Source organism: Microtus pennsylvanicus, chromosome 11 (assembly GCF_037038515.1).
Source record: "Microtus pennsylvanicus isolate mMicPen1 chromosome 11, mMicPen1.hap1, whole genome shotgun sequence".
NCBI classification, from domain to species: domain Eukaryota; kingdom Metazoa; phylum Chordata; class Mammalia; order Rodentia; family Cricetidae; genus Microtus; species Microtus pennsylvanicus.
In genome coordinates, this window is record NC_134589.1 from 102,718,907 (window position 1) to 102,739,744 (window position 20,838).

The following is a 20,838-nucleotide window of genomic DNA, read 5'->3' on the forward strand; positions in this document are numbered from 1 at the left end:
TTGCTCTTGTAGAGGATTCAGGTTCAGTACCCAGAACCCAAATAGAAGTTCACAACCATCTCTAACTACAGTTCTGTCAGGAGCCATTTTCCCAAAGATTATAGCGGGGACCACTGTCCTGGGGATGTTTGCGGAGAGCCCCACACCCCAACTGTATTGAGAATTGTTTTTTGGCAGAGCCCACCCCACCCCCAATTATCTTGAGAGCTATCTGTTAGCGGAACCTGCCCCACATTCCAACTATCTAGAGAACTGTTTGTGGTTGTAATCACAAAAGGAACGATTCCACTTGCATAGAGACTAAGTATGTCGACTCGTGACCTCCTGACCTACGACTTGTGACCTCATGACAGACTTGTGACCTCATGAGCGACTCGTGACCAAGAGTCGACTCATGACCATTGCTGCAAGATCCCTTCCTGCCCTTGCCATGCCCCTGCCCCCCATCCCAACCCAAATTCCTCATCCAGGGGCTATATAGGCCACAACCATTACGATAATAAATGGAGACTTTGACAACAGATCTTGCTTGGCCTCGTTCCCGCCCATGTCTTTTCAGATAACGCCTCTTCAGGACCCTGTAATAACTGACCTGCCAGGCGGGTTACAACCCTAGACTAACTGACCCGCTGGGCGGTTACATAGTTCCAGGGGATTAAAGGCCTTCTTCTGGCATCTGAAAGCTCCAGGCATGCCCATGATATACAGACATACATGCAAGCAAATGCAAGAAAAATAAATCTTAAAGATTTTAATTATCACTTATTATTCTCTTGTTAAGATCAAGTATAGAAGTTAATGAATGGCAGGATAATAAAGATTAATTGTAAGATCACTTGCTTAAAATATGTGAAGCCTTGACTTCAATCTCTAGTACCATAAAATAAAATAAAAATTAAAGGCAAGGAACATACATACCATAATTTAAAATTTTAATCTCAATTTCAAGAATAAAATTTGAGCTAGGTTTGTTTGTCATAGCCAAAACCTGGAAACAACCTAAATGCCCCTCGACTGAAGAAAGGATAAGGAAAATGTGGTATGTTTACACAATGAAGTACTACACAGTAGAAAAAAATAACGACATCTTGAATTTTGCAGAGAAATAGAGTTAGAAAACATTATTTTGACTGAGGTAACCCAAACACAGAAAGACAATTATCACATGTACTCACTCATAGGTGGTTTTTAAACATAAAGCAAAGAAACCAGCCTACAAACCACAATCCCAGAGAACTTAGACAACAATGAGGACACTAAGAGAGACTTACATAGATAATCTACAGGGGAAGTACAAAGAATAAAAAGAGAAGCCGGGTGCTTGCTTCGGCAACACATATACTAAAATTGGAACGATATAGAGAAGATTAGCATGGCCCCTGCGCAAGGATGACACGCAGATTCGTGAAGCGTTCCAAACAAAAAAAAAAAAAAAAGAGAGAGAGAGAGAAGCCAGGCGGTGGTGGCGCACGCCTTTAATCCCAGCACTCGGGAGGCAGGCGGATCTCCGGGAGTTCCAGGCCAGCCTGGTCTACAAGAGCTAGTTCCGGGACAGGCACCAAAGCTACAGAGAAACCCAGTCTCGAAAAACCAAAAAAAAAAAAAAGAGAGAGACGATCTCCTGAGTAAATTGGAAGTATGGGGACCTTGGAGGAGAGTTGAAGGGGGAGAGGAAAGGCAGGGAGGGAAGCAGAGAAAAATGTAGAACTCAATAAATATCAATTTAAAAAAATGAAAAAAAAAAATTCAACATGGTTGTTCAACCTAAACTAACCTACAAAACTAACAAATGCTTTTTATTTGATCAGAAAAAAAAAAGTTGAGCTAGGTGTGCTGGGCCCATACCTATAATCTCAACATTCATGGGGCAAAGGCAGGTAGATCTACTTACTTACTTGAGTTCAAGGCCAATCAGGGCTACATAGTGAAACCCTCAGACTCTGAGACTGTCTCAAAAAAGAAAAAAAGGAAATTGACTCAGGAAGATGATCATTGCTATAAACAAAGCAATAATCAAAGTTGACTGGCTACTGGGAGAGGAAAGATATCAACAATCTTTTATTTGTTTTTGCATTTCAAAACAGGACTTTTTCTATGTAGCCCTGGCTGTCTTAGAATTTGCTCTATAGACCAGGCTGGCCTCAAAATCACAGCGAGCCGCCTGCCTCTGCTTCCCAAGTGCTGGGAACTACAATACCAACTAGTTAGGCTGGATGTGCCCAGTAGTGCAACAGTGGCACAGCTGCTATGGCTGTCACAAACATTCTCTGACCAAATGTGAGGCCTGCTTCATAAGAAGATAGCCATGATTAGTATTGTACTAACACAATAAACTTGGGCAAAATCTCTGACTGAGAAGGTCTTGAGCCTGCTGCTTAGGTAAACTGGAAAGCATCAACTGCCTTCTAGAAACCCAAGTTTACACCCATACACAAAGTGTCTCTTAGATACCTGTTTACACCCACAGACAAAGGCTGCTCTTGACACTTTCAAGAGTGCACAATGATTAAAGAATTAAAAGGCCAGAAAGAAGTGTTACCTGAAATCTTGGGAAGGTCCAGTGCAGCCATCATAATACAAGGGAAGTCAGGATCCCCTCTTTGGGTTCTTGATCTTATTAATACAAGAACTTAAGAAAGGACACAAAGGGAAGCTCAAAGGCAAAGAGCATACTCAAACAGAATCTTGAGGACAATATTACAGTTTAAAAAGAAAACCCTCAGGGCAGGCAAGCTGTAAATCTTGTGGCTGCCAGGAAAGCATCGGGGGAAATGGAGACCAGAAGGAACAAAAGCCATGTGTCTGAGAGAGGGTGGAAGAGAGGTCAGCCACCTGGCAGCAGGCAGCCACACAACAGGGAAGAAGAAAGAGCAAGGAGGCCCAAAGCATAACTTAGAGTTTAAAAGCATACTTGGGCTCTGGCCAGAATCTGAAAGAAAAAGAAGAAAGGAAACAGTTATGCCTTTCTAAGAAAGGGCTGGCAGACCCAGGCGAAGATCATGGCAGTTCATGAGTGAAGCACAGGGTCAGAATTGGGGTTCAACCTGAAGAGCTGAAAAGCAAAACAGCCAGTCACTGGCTCTTACCTTGACTCAGTCCAAAATGGCAATCCTGCCTCCTAGAATCTCAGAAGGAGACTGTGTCCGAGACACTGTCTCACCCCATCTAATACTCCTTTCTAGGGTTGGGAGCAAAGGCATGCATGTACCACTGGGATTAAAGGCATGCACTACCCAATTTCTATGGCAACTAGGGTGGCTACTGGGATTAAAGGTGTGTGTTACCATAATCTGATCTGTAAGCCTGAGCAGTGGGACTACTTTATCCTCAGATCTTCAGGCAGTCTTTATTTATTAAGATACATTTGAAATGCCACCACACATGAGGAGTGTACTGGGGCAGAAATTCTAGAAAGGAAAAGTACATTGTCTTTAGTATACCTGCCTCCCTAGGAGTGCTGGCTGGCTAGGTCCCTCACTTGTCCCACTGGATTAAACTTCAGTGGCTTCAACAAAGGCATCTCCCCACCTGGAAGAGATCTCAATCTTTACACTCTCTTCCTTAAATTCTTGGTAGCAAACAGGTAAAGACAGAGACTATGAATGAAGGTCAGCCCTAAACAAGGCTCAGGGAACATTTTGGAAGAGGGGCTGGAAAGAAGATACAAAGAAATAGAAGACGGGGTAAAGTGCCGAAGAATTTACTCCTACACAGGACACAGCATGGCACTGGGCACATACACATCAGGGCTGCCTTACAGTCAAGTATGAGTAGAGAAGAGACTCAGAAGCCCTACCACTCACTTCTAAACTACCAGCAACTAAAGGGGGAAGTGTAACCCCAGCTGTAGAGCTACTGGTGAGCCCACCAGCTTTAATGAAAAGCTCCAAACCCAAGGTCACAGGAGCACAAAACTAGTTAAACTCTATGGAGCACAGCAAAAAAAAAAAAAAAAAGGGTCAGGGATATAGAAAGGAAATTAATGGTAAGAAAGAAAAAAAACTGGCAGGGGAGGGAAGGAGCTGAGAGAGGGTGGAGGACAGTAGCCAGAATGCACTATAGACCTGTACAAAACTGTCAAGTACAAAATTTACTAATTAAAAACAAAAAAGAAAGCCGGGCAGGGGCAGTGGTGGCACACACCTTTAATCCCAGCACTCGGGAGGCAGAGGCAGGCAGATCTCTGTGAGTTCGAGGCCAGCCTGGTCTAAAAGAGCTAATTCCAGGACAGGAACCAAAGCTATAGAGAAACTGTCTCAAAAAAAAAAAAAAGGAGAGAGAGAGAGAGAGAGAGAGAGAGAGAGAGAGAGAGAAGAAAACTGTGATGGTTTAAAAGAAAATGACCCCCCCCCAAAGGGAGTGGCACTATTAGGAGGCATGGCCTTGTTGGAGGAAGTGTGTCACTGTGGCAGGCGTGAGGTCTCATATGTGCTCAAGATACTGCCCAATGTCTCAGTTCACTTACTGCTGCCTAACAAGATGCTGAACTCTCAGCTCCTTCTCCAGCACCACGTCTGCCTACACACCACCATGTTCCACCATGATGATAATGGGCTGAACGTCTAAGCAAGCCACTGCAATTAAATGTTTTCCTTTATAAGAGTTGCTGTGGTCATGGTATGGTGCTGGTGCACACCCTTTAATCCCAGCACTCAGGAGGCAAAGGCAAGCTGATCTCTGTGAGTTTGAGGCCAGTCTGGAAACCCAGAGCTACACAGAGAAACTGTCTTTTTAAAAAAAAAAAAGTTGCTGTGGTCATGGTGTCTCTTCACAGCAATCAAAACCTTAACTAAAGCAAACATTTATCATCAGGTAAAACACACAAATCTGGAGATGTCAACTTCATCTTGACTATCAGATCTGCTTTCTCAGTACTTGAATAGAAGCCACTTTCAAATGAATTATTAACAGAACTTCTCACCTTTCCTGCTGCCTCCAGCTTCATCTCTGGGCTGGAGAGAACTAAACAGCCCCCTCAAGCAGGAAGAACACAGAAACCAGATCTGTGTGCGGCTTGGCACACGGGACCTAGAAAGAGCCTCACAACTGTGAAAGTAACTCTAATGCTGCAGCTGAGTGGCTGCAGAGCAGAAACAGAGGAAACTCCCCCAGTACCTTCCCACCTCCTTATACCACAGTGTGCAGCTGCTACCATCCTGCACTTCTTCTATTTTTTTGTTTTGTTTTGTTTTTCGAGACAGGGTTTCTCTGTAGCTTTTTGGAGCCTGTCCTGGAACTAGCTCTTGTAGACCAGGCTGGCCTCCAACTCACAGAGATCCGCCTGCCTCTGCCTCCCGAGTGCTGGGATTAAAGGTGTGCGCCACCACCACCCAGCCACCCTGAACTTCTGGAGAAGAATTAAACACTCAGTGTATGTGTGCCTCACCCTAACCAGCTGCCAGAGAGCTTAGGCCATCTCCAATGGAAGACTTGGTAAGATGCTTTGTATATGGATTGGCTAGCTTGACAGTTTTCCTAACATGAGATGCACCCAGTACAGAAAAGCTGGGGAGCATGAGCGCTCCTTGACAGTTTTCCTAACATGAGATGCACCCGGTACAAAAAAGCTGGGGAGCATGAGCGCTCCTTGACAGTTTTCCTAACATGAGATGCACCCGGTACAGAAAAGCTGGGGAGCATGAGGGCTCCTTGGCTGCAAACTGAGCTGAAGAGACAATTTGCCTTCACCTAAAGGCTTCTAAAAGACACAGGGTAAGGGGTTGGGAGTTAACAGGGAGGGGCAGCAACATGCACACAGACAAACTCACATGCACACACAAACACGTATACACACACACACACACACACACACACACACACACGGTGGCTCAGCACATAAAGGCACTTGCTGCCAAGCCTGACAACCTAAATTTAAGCATCAGAACCTATGTAGTTTTAGGAAAGAACTAACTGGAAAAGTTGTCCTCTGACTTCCACATGAACCTCACACACACATCCTTAGAAAAAATAATTTTAAAAAAGACACTTGAACTAATACTGTCAAGACACTCAACTGAGATGTGGGTGGGAATCCTGCTACATTCCTGAAAGCCCATGATGAAACAGTATTTTACCACCTAACCTAAAGGACTGATGTTAACAAGATTCCAACTTGTACAGTAACAAATTCTGTCTTGTACAGTAACAAATTCACATTCTGAATGTCATAAAACACCTGTCAGCTTTTGTGGAACTTGTTGGCTTTTGCTAGTCTATGAACAGGGTACAGTCATATACTATTTACATTTACAATGTATTTCCTATCCTATGAACAGGGTACAGTCATGTATATACTATTTACATTTACAATGTATTTCCTATCCTATGAACAGGGTACAGTCATGTATATACTATTTACATTTACAATGTATTTCCTATCCTATGAACGGGGTACAGTCATGTATATGCTATTTACATTTACAATGTATTTCCTATCCTATGAACGGGGTACAGTCATGTATATGCTATTTACATTTACAATGTATTTCCTATCCTATGAACGGGGTACAGTCATGTATATACTATTTACATTTACAATGCATTTCCTATCCTATGAACGGGGTACAGTCATGTATATACTATTTACATTTACAATGCATTTCCTATCCTATGAACGGGGTACAGTCATGTATATACTATTTACATTTACAATGCATTTCCTATCCTATGAACGGGGTACAGTCATGTATATACTATTTACATTTACAATGTATTTCCTATCCTATGAACGGGGTACAGTCATGTATATACTATTTACATTTACAATGCATTTCCTATCCTATGAACGGGGTACTGCTGACATTCAAACAAGTCTAGAAAGGCTCCATGGAAGCAGTGTGCTGCAGTCTTTTCACAAGGCTGCACAGCTTCAGCTTAGCCTTCTATGGGGCCCGCATGGTGCCTTATTTCTATAAGACAACTCCCCTGCTTCACCAACATGCTAGATGGCACCCACAAAAAGCTCCTCTGTAAACAAGGTGGTATGGCACTGGACCCAGACTACCTAGGAAGCCACACTTGTCACTAAGTTTCCGTCATAGAACTTCCCAGGAGCACGCCTGACAGTCCACGTCTCTAATGCAAGCCGCCAGGAGGCAAAGGCAGGAAGATTACACATTCACTATACCTTGTCTAAACAGCTTCTCAGGGGCATAGAACCTCAAGTCTTTATCAAAATGTGGCTTCCCACTGGCGGTGGCATCATCGCTTGACAACATGTTAGAGATTCTGACTCAGAAACTGGGAGCTGCCGTCCCTGGGTTCACAGCAGTGTTCAACATCGTTATTATCATCATCAGCTGTGTGACAATGCCTTGCTGACCTCTCCAAAACAAATGAATTGTGATGGTTTGTTTATAGTAAAAGATTTTGAGTTGGAAAAACACAAAACTAGTAAATTTCAAGGCCTATCTCAAAATGCAGGAAGCAGTAGCATAAGGCCTTTATCTCTCCCAGGAGCCAGGAGGTCAAAGTGTGACAAGCTACTGCACCAGGTTCCCTGGAAGGGACAATTCAGGGGAAATTACTGCTTACTTCATAACTGTCATCCTTACAGTTGTTTGTTATTTTGTTGTTGTCATACAGTATTGCTATGCAGTCCAGGCTGGCCTTGAACTCATGATCCTCCTGCCTCAGTCTTGAGTGCTGGGAGATTACAGATGTGAACCACCATATCTGGCTTCATTCTCATTTTGAGAGAAAGAGAAGTATCTGACAACTCATTAGCAAAAGTTAAACATACTTCTATGAATTGACGACAAAAGTTAAACTTTAACCACTAAAGAATACTGAAAAAAAAAATCTCTAATCCACACAACACAGAACTGACATCCATAACCTTCATCAAAATTCACCAACAAATTTCAGACATGGATCACCTCTTCACCAAACCCAACCAGAGGGAACTAAGGTCAAAGGTTATTATTCTTTAATGACACAGTAGCTTGCTTTGAACTATGGCTTATCTGAATCATTCCCTACCTGTCCAAAAAGATTACAAAATAATGCCCGTATTAACCTACTATATGCAACAATGTCCAAAGGTGAATGTGATGAAAGTTACATGGAAGGTCCAGTCAGACAGTTCAGCAAGTAAAGCTTGGCTGCCAAGCCTGCAGACCTGAGAACTCACATTGGGGAAGGTAAATGCAGACCCAGCGAGCTGCCTCTGACCTCCACATGCACACTGTGACACATTTACTGAGGCTGGTGGGTTGAAAACTTAGACTAAATAAGAAGACCCAGCAGGAGACAGGAATCTCTGCAGGTGGGCTTGGACACATTGGCATGAAAACAGATAATAACTGTAAAATTCTGCATTACCAAATTGGAAGGTTGATTTTGATTGGGAAAGAAAGAAAATGGTTCTCTGTTTTCTGATAAATAGGAGACCTTCCAGTATAGCACTGGGAGGAAGAGAGTAAGACAACCTGGAAATCACTGGAAGAAGCTGAAGGGGCTGGAGACCATGGCTCCTCAGTGAAGAGCACTGGCTGCTCTGCACTGCCACACCCTCTCCTAGTCTCTAGAGTTTTACACACACACACACACACACACACACACACACACACACACACACACACACACACAAATCTAAAAATGAGAAACAAACACACACTGGTGTGGTGCTGTGCACCTTTAAGGCAAGCAGAGCTTTGAGAGTTCCATGACCTGTTGTTCTACACAGGAGTTCCAGGATAGTCAGGACATAATGAGAATCTGTCTAAAAAGAGGAGGATGAGAAGGAAGTGCAGGAGGTGATAATAGTTGGCAAGCGGGGCAGAGTGGCGGGAGTCTACAACCACAGCTCTTTGGGAAACTGAGGCAAAAGAACTGCTTGAGGTGAGGTCAGGGGTTTGAGTCTACAACACAGAAGATTCCTCCCCTTTCTTTAAAAGCAAAAGAGAAACCTACTTCTGCTTGGCTCTGGAAAGGAAACACGGTAGAGTGGAGGTAGATACTGACGAGACACTTAAGTCCAGAGGGAAGGAAGGTCTCCAAGACCCACCTGACAGGGTGGCAAAGGCTCGCTACACAACGCTGACCACTAGGCTTACCATAATTTCATATACGTGTGTGTGCAAACATGTACGTACATGTGTTTATATATATACATACACACTTCTTCCTCTCGGGTCCTCAAGGATTCAAATACATATGTAAGATAAACATATATATGATTATTTTAATTTTATGTGTATGTATGAGTGCCTACATGTATGCACATAAACCATGTCATGCATGGTTCCTAAGAAGGCCAAAAGAGGGCCACTGTGGATGCTGGAAACCAAACCTGGATCCTCTACAAGAGCAGCAAGTACTCTCAACTGCTGAGTCACCTCTGGAGCCTACATACATATTTTTAACTTGTAACTTACACAGCAGTATAATCAACTGAAATACAGAAAATATTGATCTCAATTAGTAAATGCAAAAGAAACAAAGAACAGACAAATGTATTGGAAATTCAGTAAAATGACAGTAGTTTTTATTTTGGCCTAAGAAACTATGAGCGTTTTTTGTTTTGTTTTGTTTTTTCTTTAATCTGTTAAAAAAAATTATGCTTTAATCTGTTAAAAAAAAAAACCTTAGTGTCAACTTCTGACTAAAATAACACAATTGCCTACTCAGCTTGCTGAGATTCTTTGAGGAGAATTAGCAGTAGCTTCTTTATCTGAAAAGGAGAGAGGTAAGGTTTTCCAATTCGGTAGTGACCGCTGACCACTTCAGGGGAAGAGAAGAGACCAGAAGCAAAGCTTCCAATGCTAACCAAGCCTTCTCTCCTCTGCAAGCCCCTCTCCCGGTCTTCTCCCACCAAATGTGTAACACAAACTGCTTCAAAAACCTCTGTGGAGGGGCTGGAGAGATGGCTCAGTGGTTAAGAGCATTGCCTGCTCTTCCAAAGGTCCTGAGTTCAATTCCCAGCAACCACATGGTGGCTCACAACCATCTGGAATGAGGTCTGGTGCCCTCTTCTGGCCTGCAGACATACGCACAGATAGAACATTGTATACATAATAAATAAATAAATAAATAAATAAAACCTCTGTGGAGATAGTGAGCTCTGAGTCCATCAGAAAGGGCTGGAGACCAGGATGGTCACTCTAAATCAACATCCAAGCCTGTAAGTAAAAACCCCAGACATTTTTATGGGGTTCATGCTCAAAGGGCTGATTAAATGGCTCTGGGGAGTGAGACCGCTTCCCCATAAGGAGCTCTAAGTAGAATGAATCTTCAAGACAGTTGGACAATAGGACAGTGAAGAAAGTCATGTGGCCACAGGTCATGGCCACAGCCAAGTCTGCAAAATCCCAGCACTTGGGAGGCAGAAGCAAATGGATCTCTGCGATCTAGGTCAACCTGGACAGCCAGGACTACACAGAGAAATCCTGTCTCAAAACAAACAATGCATCAACTACCTGGGCTGACCTTAACCAGCATGCAATGTCATTCCATTGTCAGCATCAGGAACAGCAGTCAAATTGCCAAGCTGAGACACCCTGAGGGTCTGAACATAGGGACTTTTTACCCCACCAAACAGGTGTATGCACACTCAGGTCTGACTGACCTGGAAAGAGTTCTAGTGTCAAGACATACCTTAATATGCACCTGCGTCTGTTTTGGTCCGTCTCCCTAGCAAAAGGGAAAAGCTCACATCCCCAAACTATTCTCCTAAAAACGAAGTATTTCACTCAGTGCCAAGTAAAGCTGTCCTGTTCTCTATCACTAAGCCTGGGGTCAAAAATTAGAGCAAGAACCCCTAAATTCCCAATGGGAAACTCCCACTCTTTACCAGCCACCGGCTCTGCTGTACTTGGGAACGGGACACAGCAGTAAAAGCACTGCACAGGCAGCACATATCCACATGGCCGTGCTATCTGAAAAGATCTGGACATGGGGTCAGGAGATGCAGACATCTCTCACGCTGAAATAAACACGTTTACTCAACTCATGGCCCGCCTGTATGAGCCCTGACCATCAGGGTCTTGCTGTCGTGGCTTCCTTAGTTTCACTCAGTCCAAACAGAGCAGTGCTCATATTTGTCTAGAAGCCAATGCACACCCTTCTTAAATATAATTGACACTAAAATTTAGATAAAAAGAAAGACAAAAGCCAACAGCTCATTGGAACAGATTCTATCCAATGAACCATATTATAACAAATAAAAATGTTAAATTAAGTATTATACAAAAGCGTTGTCTGCAAAGCCCGTGAACCACTGACATCAGGGTACCGGTTCTCATGCTACCCCACAATGACAGACACATCTTTCAGAACCAATGCTCAGGTCAAATGCTGAGAGAAAAAGAGATCTCACAGAGAGACACAATCCTATCTGGTATCAGTATTTTCTCAGATTGCCTTCCACATTATTCATTGAGTCTATTGCTGAACCTGGAACTCACCATTCAGTGAGTCTGGCTAGTCCGCTTGCTCTAAGGATTCCCTGTCTGTCTCCTAAGCTGTGAGTGACAAGTAGGACACCAAGTCCAGCCATCTTGAACAGCAACCACATTACCTCTGAGCCATCTCCTCAGCCCTTCAGCTACATTCCCTAGAGAACATGGCTCACTGTTGAGCAGGCACAAACTATACAGTCTTAAAAATAATTACTAACCACTTGCTCTAAGCCAGGACCAATGAAAGAACACATAAGAATGCTTTCTGCCATGCATGGTGTTGCAAGCTTTAATCCCAGCACCTGAAAGGCAGCAGCAGACAGATCTCCATGAGTTAGAGCCAGTCTGGTCGACATAGAAAACACCAGGCCAGTCAGAATACACAGTGAAACCCTGACTAATAATAATAATAATAACCACAACAATAATAACAATAAATAACACTGACTTCACTACTAGTGTGATAAAAAATGATAGCCTCCAAAAAAAAAAAGCTATCATTAAGCCCCAGGACTTGGGAATGTCACCTTATTTAGGGGGAAAAGGTCTTAGGAATTGCAGATGGTAGTGACACCTTTAATCCCAGCTCTCAGGAGGCAGAGGCAGGCGGGTCTCTACGAGTTAAAGGCCAGCCTAGTCTACAGAATGAATTCCAGAACAGGCTCCAAGAAACTACAGAGAAACCTTGTTTTAAAAACAAAACAAACAAACAAAAAAAGGCCTTAATAATTGCTATTAAAATCCTTGCGGTAAGAACATCCACATGGATTAGCTACATGGGACCTAAGTTCTATGACATGTATTCTGAGACAGGCAGAGAGAGAGTACACATTTACAGTTAGCATTCTGTGACTGTGAATGCAGAGATTAATGTGGTCACAAGTCAAGTGCCAGCAACCAGCAGAAACTAGAAGGGAACACAGTCCTGCTGATGTCTTACTGTGGAACTTGGGCCTTCTAAATATGAGAACATAAGTTTCTGCTGTTTTAGGTAGCAAGCTAACCTCCACCACGACACTAACATCATCCCCACTATGAAGGAAGCAAGCTGCTCCAATAAGCATGTGCAAGTTGATAGACCTCCACACACTACTGTTTATTATAATGCTAAGTGACGCCAGGGGGAAAAGCAACCAGAGCAAAGACAAGACCAGCTCAGCCAGAGAGAGCACAAGCATGCACACTGTCTTCCTCAAGCACTCTCCACCTTATTTTTTGAGGCAGAGTCTCTCACTGAAACTGAAGCTTACCAATTGGTTAGGCTGCCTCGTCAATAAGCCCCTGGACCATCCTTCCTGTCTCTGCTGTCCAGAAAGCAGAAGCATACACCACCATGGCCAGTATGTGACAGGAGTCTAAATTAAGGTCCTTGTGTGTGCAGAGCAAGCCCTTTACCCACTGAGCCATCTCCACAGCCCTACCAATAAATGTTTTGGCAATCAAAAATTCAAGGTGAAATTAGACAAGATAATACCAACTTGAGGGAAGTACTCCTTTCCTGAAGAAGCCACAAAAACAAGCATTAAAAACTAGATTTAAAACTTAAGAATAATTCATTGTGCCCAAGACACACCTATCTCTTCCCTTAATGAAAAACAGTATGTATACTGTTGTAAAACAACTTTTAAAGTCAAATGTTATGTATAAGCAGGAGGCCAAGTCACGAAGATTACAAAGTCTAGGCCAGCCTGGGCTACATGGATGACGTGACTTTACTCAGGCAGATGCTACCTACTAATAGATTCCCCTCCTTCATGCCCCTGCCACATTGCGTACAAGTCAACCTTAGCAGAAATGGTCCCACAAAGACACATGTATTCCAACTGGAAGATTGGGAGTCAAAGCACTGATCATGATATAACACAATTACACTGATGTTCCCAGTATTTCTAAAATGTCAGTAGTTTTAGTATATTAGAATTTCACTGGAGCTAGGCATGGTGGCGCTTGCCTTTAATCTCAGCACTTAGGAGGCAGATCTCTGTGAGTTCAAGGTCACAAAGTGAGTTACAGGATAGCCAGAGCTGCCGAGAGAAACCCTGTCTCGAGAAACAAAACAAAACAAAATAAAACAAACACAGAATTTCACTGGAGCAAAACCAAATGGGCCAATTCCCAGGAAGGTGAAGGGTAAAAGGAGACAAAGTGGGGAGTCGCTACCCAAGGGTCAGAGTTCTGTTGAGGGGACAAAAAAGTTCTAGAATTGGGGAGTGGAGGGTTGGTGGTTGCTCAGTATTGTATTTAAGTGGTTAAGATGGCAAAAGTGATAAATGTTTACCACAATTTTAAAACATTCACATCCCTGGCTGGTAAGATGGCCCACACAGGCCTGACGGCTTGAGCTGGACCTCCAGAACGCACATGATGGCAGCAGAGAACTGGCTCATAAAAGCTGTCCTCGGACCACCACTCACCTGTGCGCAGTGCACACCTACAGACACACACATACATAAATTAATTTTTAAAGATTAAAAACATTACATTATATATTCTGAATGGATAGATAAACTATGTTATGGTGAATGTCTATCTCAATAAAGCAGGTAAACAAGAAAAAAGAAAGAAAAGCATGTGCTGAATCTTTTAGCAGATGTCACTTCCTTACTACTCTTGCCCTGAAACCCCCTGAAAAAGCAGCCGGCAGGATATGATAGAGTAGTCACTTACTCCTATGGGGGAAAACAAAAAGAAATAAGAAATAACCCATACAAGTCTTCCCCCTAAGCATCAATGGTCACAGCAGGGTTTTTGTCACCTGCTCTCTGGTCAAAGGTCATAACTTAATACAACGTCCTGTTTAAAGAGCTTTGGCAGTGCAAAGGGTAAGCCTATCCAGTGACTCCCACAGGACCAAATGGTGACAGCAGTGACAGCTGTCTGAGGGCACAGACATGTATTGCACCATTGCACCCTTGCTCCAATCACAGAACACTAGCAGCCACACTTCACAGGTGAGAAAGCTAAGGCAGAAGGGTAAGCAAATAGTTTAACTCTTTCTTAGCCTCAGACAGAAAACAGTCCTGTGGTGCTGTGACACGTGTTTCCCAGCAGCACAGATTGTCACAACTCATACTTGCATTGAGAAGATGCAGTCATATAAAGGGGGACACTGTGTGACCATGGCTTCCTCCAGAGAGATGAGAGAACAGGCCCCTCCCACACATTACAGCACACTAGCAGCCCTGACTGTATGCATGCCGCACTTAGAGCAGAGCCAGGAGCTGGGCTCTGTTCCTTACTATTGTTTTCTGTATCCTTCAAAGTAAAAATCACTGTGATGAAGTGGGACACAGTGGCACGTGCCTTTCCAGCACTCGGGAGGCAGAAGAAAAAGGATCTGTGTGAGTTAAAGGCCAGCCTGATCTACATAGAGAGTTCCTGGAAAGACTCTGTGTCAAAAAAATTACTTTGATGATAGAGTAAAGAAAGACCGGTCTATTGCCAGAATATGATCACTTTCCATAGGTGAAAGGAACAAAACATGAGTGTGTTTTATTTGGGGGACTTCACCCTCTCCACTTGTAGTTTTCAATACGCTGTCGCAACCTCCCATAACTGCAGCATTAGTCATCTGAGTGGCAGAGCTTCTTGAACTGCCCCAATCCAAAGTGCTTGTGCTTCCAAGCACCAGGCTGACACCACCTTCCCAAGTTTTCTTTCATAAGCCCGTAACACTTGGAAGCAGAACATGCGAAAGGAGACACCTGGTTCACACCTGCAGCTCTGTACTCCAGCCTGTGTCCAAAGGTAACAAACATTTCCCTGTTATCATTAAAACTCAAGCTGGAAACCCATCTTCCTACCACAGCTGCATCTCTCTTAAGGGCAGAGTAGGAGGCAGTGAGTAGAGATGGAACCTCTCCTTTCCTAAACCTTCATAAAAGGTCATCTACAGAGATTTAAAGGTGGTTTGCAGAGACAGATAGCTGTTAATAAATGTAAGGCAAAGTCACACTTTGCTTTCTATGGTTCAATAAAAGTAAAAGCAGAGAGTATTTTTATCTCTTTCCACCCCAAAAGGGTTGGGCCAAAGTTTCTTCTCTGTCTGGCTTTCCAGGCAGTGATTGAAATAGACCAAGGTTATTAAGACAGTAGATCATTTCCTGACCAGAGTCCCACACAAACAACAGGGCACTACCAGTGCAGGGCAAGAGCAGCCAGGAGCCTCACTGCCATGCTCAATTCTCTTTGACTCTTTTTTTTCCTGAGACAGGGTTGCTCTGTGTAGTCCTGTCTGCCCTGGCACTCGCTCTGTACACCAAGTTGGCCATGAACACACAGAGATCTGCCAGCCTCTGCCTCCTGAGTGCTGGGATCAAAGGTGTGTGCCACCACCACCCAGCCTCTCTGACTCTTTGACACACACATGTTCACATGTATATTAGACTTTATAAACTGGAGTGTAGATGTAGCATACATGAGACACAGCGTTCAATCTCCAGTGTGAGTGGCCACATGCACATGCTCTCTCTCCACACACACACACACTGCACACAAATTTTTAAATGAAACTATGAATTTATTTTTGCTCAAAGTTGATCTTTTTCTTCTTTCAGAAAGCTTTATGCATAGTTATCATTATATGTGCAAATGTGCACATGTCACAGCATGTGTGTGGAAGTCAGAGAACAACTTTGTGCAATGAGTTCTCATTCAACCTTCACACGGGTTCCAGGAAGCAGACTCAGGTTGCCAGAGTTGTGTCAACTGCCTTAACCTACTGAGCTATCGCCAACAGCCGCCTTAAACTCTACCTTTAAAGCAGAAATCCGATGGAAGCAAACAAAACACTGCTTGTGTGTGTCTGAGGGAAGCTCGTCAGATCTTATGACTGTGGTGAAGCTACATTAGAAAAACTGCTATAGAAACTAATTGCCCTGGGAGAGGAAGACAAGAGGATTACAAGTTCAAGGTCTCCTTTAGCTACACAGTTAGCAGAAACTGTTTCAAAAGAAGAAAAAAAAGACAATAATGAAATAAGCTGACCTTCAGAAAAATCGTATTTTTCTGACACCATTAATTGAGATACTGTTGTGGGCCAATGTTAGATGTTTAAACGAAAACTTAAAAAGATAACTTGACAAAACTCAAGGTCCCGTGTGATAAGTCAGACCTGTAAGAGCAAGGTCAGTGCTAGAAGGAGGATATGTCAGGAGTAGTAGTCTCCACTGGAGAGGCCTTGGAAAACCCGACTGTGTTGGACCAAGAGGACACTACAGCACAGAACAGAAAAACCACAGAGTTTTCTCTTCAAAAATAAGAAAAGTATGTTTTTCTTTTACAAATAAGAAAAAAACAAACCAAAAGTCAATTTTTAAGAGAATCCTAGGAGGATCCCTGACCTTATGCCCTTGTTCACTGTTTTGCTAAGTATTTAGATTTTAGCTCCTCAAAAACAAAAACTCTACGCCTTAATCCCAGCACTCGGGAGGCAGAGGCAGGTGGATCTCTGAGTTTGAGACCAACCTAGTCTACAAGAGCTAGTTCCAGGACAAGCTCCAAAGCTACAGAGGAACCCTGTCTCGTAAAACCCCCAAAAAAAAGAAAACCTCTAAATGGACAGATGTTCTCATGCTGAAGGAAGCCTTACATATTTACTGTCCAGCCTCTTCTTTCTCTGCTTTTGTTGGGGATGGTTTCACAGTGCAGCTTAGACAGGCCTAGAACTTACTTTGCAGCCAGTTCTAGCCTGAGACTCAAGTCTCCCAAGAACTGGGTCACAGGCATGAACGCAACAGCTCCGTCACGTTCTTCTAAATCAGAAGGCTGCAGCGCATTTGCAACCCATTCTTGTAGAAAAGCTCTTGAGCAAGCTGGCCTATTCTGTAGGTACACACGTGATCAGAAGCTAGATGCTATCTCCATCTGACCCGATCAGTATACATCACACCCGACTTTGTAAGGAATTACAAAACTGCTGCTCCAAACATCTGCAGCAACTAAACATTTCTAAGTTGAAAAATATGTAGAACAATGAATGCAATATCATGTACATAAAAACGTAAGGAATGACCAAAACTTAAACCACATTTATTGTCACCAGTGGCACAGATTTCAGAAGAAATACAAAGATAAATACTAAGAAAATGATTTTTCACTCTTTCTGCTCTTATTGAACTAGACAGACATCAAAGACTTGGGCACAAATCATTTTCTTTACAAAAAAATTCAACTTAATTTCCAATATACATCACACTAGTAACTAGCCTACTTTTGAAAAGGCCATCAATTTCCTACATATTTCCTCTGAACTTCCAAATAAAATAACAACAAAAATAGAACAAAGAGGAACTGAAGAGATGGCTCAGCGGTTAAGAGCACTGACTGCTTTTCCAGAGGACCCAGGTTCAATTCCCAGTAGCTACATAGCAGCTCACAACTGTCTGTAACTTCATTTCCAGGACATCTGACTCCTTCTCTCAGACTCTGTAGGTACCAAGTACACACATAGCAAACAAACATACACACAGGCAAGACACTCACACGCAGCCGGGCAGTGGTGGCGCACGCCTTTAATCTCAGCACTTGAGAGGCAGAGGCAGGCGGATCTCTGTGAGTTCAAGACCAGCCTGGTCTACAAGAGCTAGTTCCAGGACAGGCCCCAAAGCTACAGAGAAACCCTGTCTCAAAACCCCTCCCTCCCAAAAAACAAAAAACACTCACATGCAAAATTAAATAGAAGAAGAAAGAGAATGAGAAAAGAAGAAGATCAAGGAAATGAAGCTCAGTAGCTCAGAAATACCAGTCTGGAAGAGTTTAGATGTTGGAAATGGCAGCTGCATCTACAGTACACTAAGCACAGAACTGTCAACTATCATTGACACAGATAACCCAAGGAAACAGTGTCCCACCTGGTGAAACCACAATACAATCTAATGTGCTGTGCATTAGGGAAGGAGATGATGAACGCACCGACACTGACATGGCTGTTTCTCACAATGACAGATGTGAGCTGCCTCATTCCGCCCGACTCTAGCACCAACTCCTCAGACAAAGGCTGAGGCTGCAGCCCACAGCAGACGTGGCTGCCCAAGAGTCACATCCTAACTTTAGTCACAGACTTGCCAAGCAAGCACAAGCCAGAGTCTGAAATAACAATCTCTGAGACTTCTTCAGAAATCAATGCATATGTAGGAAAAGCTTTTTCATCCCTAGATGAGATAAATAGCAGAGCATTTCCCTGGCATGCATGGGACCATGGGTTCAATCCTCAACACCATAAAATAAAAAAGAGATCAACAGAGAGCCAAAGAGCATGCAATGACAATCAAGACTTCATAGAGTAGCGTACCCATTTATCAGACATTTCCTTAGAAATAACATGTAATCAGTTAATAAGACAAATACAAATAAATAATAATGTTATATGTAAAGTTCACTAGAGGGTAGGTTTAGCTATAAACACAAGTATCCCTTGAAGGTAATTTAAATGCTAAAACTACCATCTTTTTTTTTCTTGGAAGAGATACACTATCATTAGTAATGTTTTTTTTTAAATTTTTTTTAGTATTTATTTATTATGTATACAATATTCTGTCTGCGTATATGCCTACAAGCCAGAAGAGGGCAGCAGACCTCATTACAGATGGTTGTGAGCTACCATGCGGTTGCTGAGAACTGAACTCAGGACCTTTGGAAGAGCAGGCAATGTTCTTAACCGCTGAGCTATCTTCTCCAGCCCCAGTAATGTTTTCTTTAGTTTTTTGGGTTTTTTTGAGAAAGGGTCTCCCTGTGTAGGCTTGGGTGGCCTGAAACTCACCCTGTAGACCAGGCTGGCCCAGAACTCAGAGATCCACCTGCCCCGCCTCCCAAGTGCTGGGATTAAAGGGGTGCCATGTCCAGCCTCTTTAGTTTATTTAAGCCAGTATATTTAAGAAATTATTTCCCAAAAGGTCAATTTCTACTCTCAAAAACTATCTGTGCTACTAAAGATAAGAAATATTTAATAAAAATGTACCCTAGTTTCCTGTATCCCAAGACACGGAGCTTGTCAGAGTGTGAGAAGCAGAGTTGTAACCCTCTGATTACTTACTTGTTAAAAAAGGGTTCAATGAGTTTTGATCTGGCAGACACACACACTTTTGAAGGCCCAAGTAAAGAACCTAGTGAAGAAAAGCATGGTGTTATACACAGTGCGTGGTCAAACGGCAGAAACTCAGTGTGGTACATTCAGTGAGGGTAACAGTTACTCTTCTGGTCCACACACCTACACAGGCAAGTGTCAGCAGTCCCTTCCTGTGTCCCCTCCTCATCTCCTCCAGCTCCCCTCTCAAAACCTTTCTGCTTCTATAAGGGTGGTCAGATCCTAGGACAATGGTTGTGATGCACAGACGGTCGTTGTCCCTTCCCCACTCCCACATGGAAGTCAAATCCCAAACAAGGCAAGTAGGGGAACTGGTTCCCTCACGAGAGTATGGGTGCTTCCTCTATCTAGCACCCAGGAGTGTAAAATGTTGGGAAGCTGGTGTCTGGGACAGGCTTACTACTTACTCTCCAGAGCCATGAGAAACACAGGTCTGTTATCTAGGCCTAGTCTTTGGAAATTTGTCACACGAAACAGGCAAGACTCACTCTGTTTAACAGAAACATATCTCAAGTACCTAGGTAATTTGCCATGGAGATGAAGCAGAGTCCTGTGATGTAAGCATCATACCCTGCCTCATGGAGCTGCTCAGAAGCAGTGTTGTAGCTCGGAAAGCCTTCTGCGCTTTCTAGAGAGAAAAAAAGGAATCATCAATATTCCCCAGTGTACTAGCAAACATGAAAACTAGTACGTGCCGTGTGGTGGTGGCGCCTGTGATCCCAGCACTCCTAGCACTCGGGAGGCAGAGGGAGGTGCATCTCTGTGAGTTCAAAGCCAGCCTGGTCTACAGAGTGAGTTACAGGACAGACTCCAAAGTTACACAGAAAGACCCTGACTCAAAAAGAATCAAATAATAATAATAATAATAATAATAATAATAAGAAGAAGAAGAAGAAGAAGAAGAAGAAGAAGAAGAAGAAGAAGAAGAGAGAAAAAGAAAGAAAGAAAGAAAGAAAGAAAGAAAGAAAGAAAGAAAGAAAGAAAGAAAGAAAGAAAGAAAGAAAGAAAGACTGACTGACTAGTAAGCATGGTGTCCTGCCAAATCCAGATGCATTCCTGTGTGCTGCAGTTGCAGATGTGGCTGGAAGGCACAAGGAAACTTGTCTTATTTCTCAGTTCTGTCCACGTAAGACCTCACAATACAAAATAACAAATACCCTGACAACAAGAATTTCAGTTCAGACCAGAAAAAGGCCTGTTTCCTTACCAAGGTTCAGCTGTAGGCCTCCTCAGCTACACTGGCTAGAGTCACCTGCAATTTGTTTCCCATCCTGTGACAATCCTACTGTGCTACTCTTGCACACTTGCAGGACACAGCAGATTAAGCAGAACTCCAAATCGAGCATGGTGGTCACA

The 20,838-nt window shown here is 43.2% G+C and overlaps 1 protein-coding gene and 1 non-coding gene across 2 annotated transcripts in view; one reads left to right on the plus strand and one right to left on the minus strand.

Moving 5' to 3' along the window:
• Parn (poly(A)-specific ribonuclease) overlaps positions 1-20,838 on the minus strand; it is a 97,411-nt gene that overhangs the window by 37,876 nt on the left and 38,697 nt on the right. Inside the window, exons 17-18 of the mRNA XM_075942073.1 lie at positions 20,000-20,110; positions 19,432-19,501 (exon numbers count right to left, since the gene is read on the minus strand). Of these exons, the coding sequence (XP_075798188.1) occupies positions 19,432-19,501; positions 20,000-20,110 (181 nt within the window). The remainder of the gene's footprint in view (positions 1-19,431; positions 19,502-19,999; positions 20,111-20,838) is intronic.
• Positions 1,318-1,424, plus strand: LOC142832117 (U6 spliceosomal RNA). The gene has a single exon (XR_012907194.1). It is a non-coding gene; the product is annotated as a U6 spliceosomal RNA (small nuclear RNA).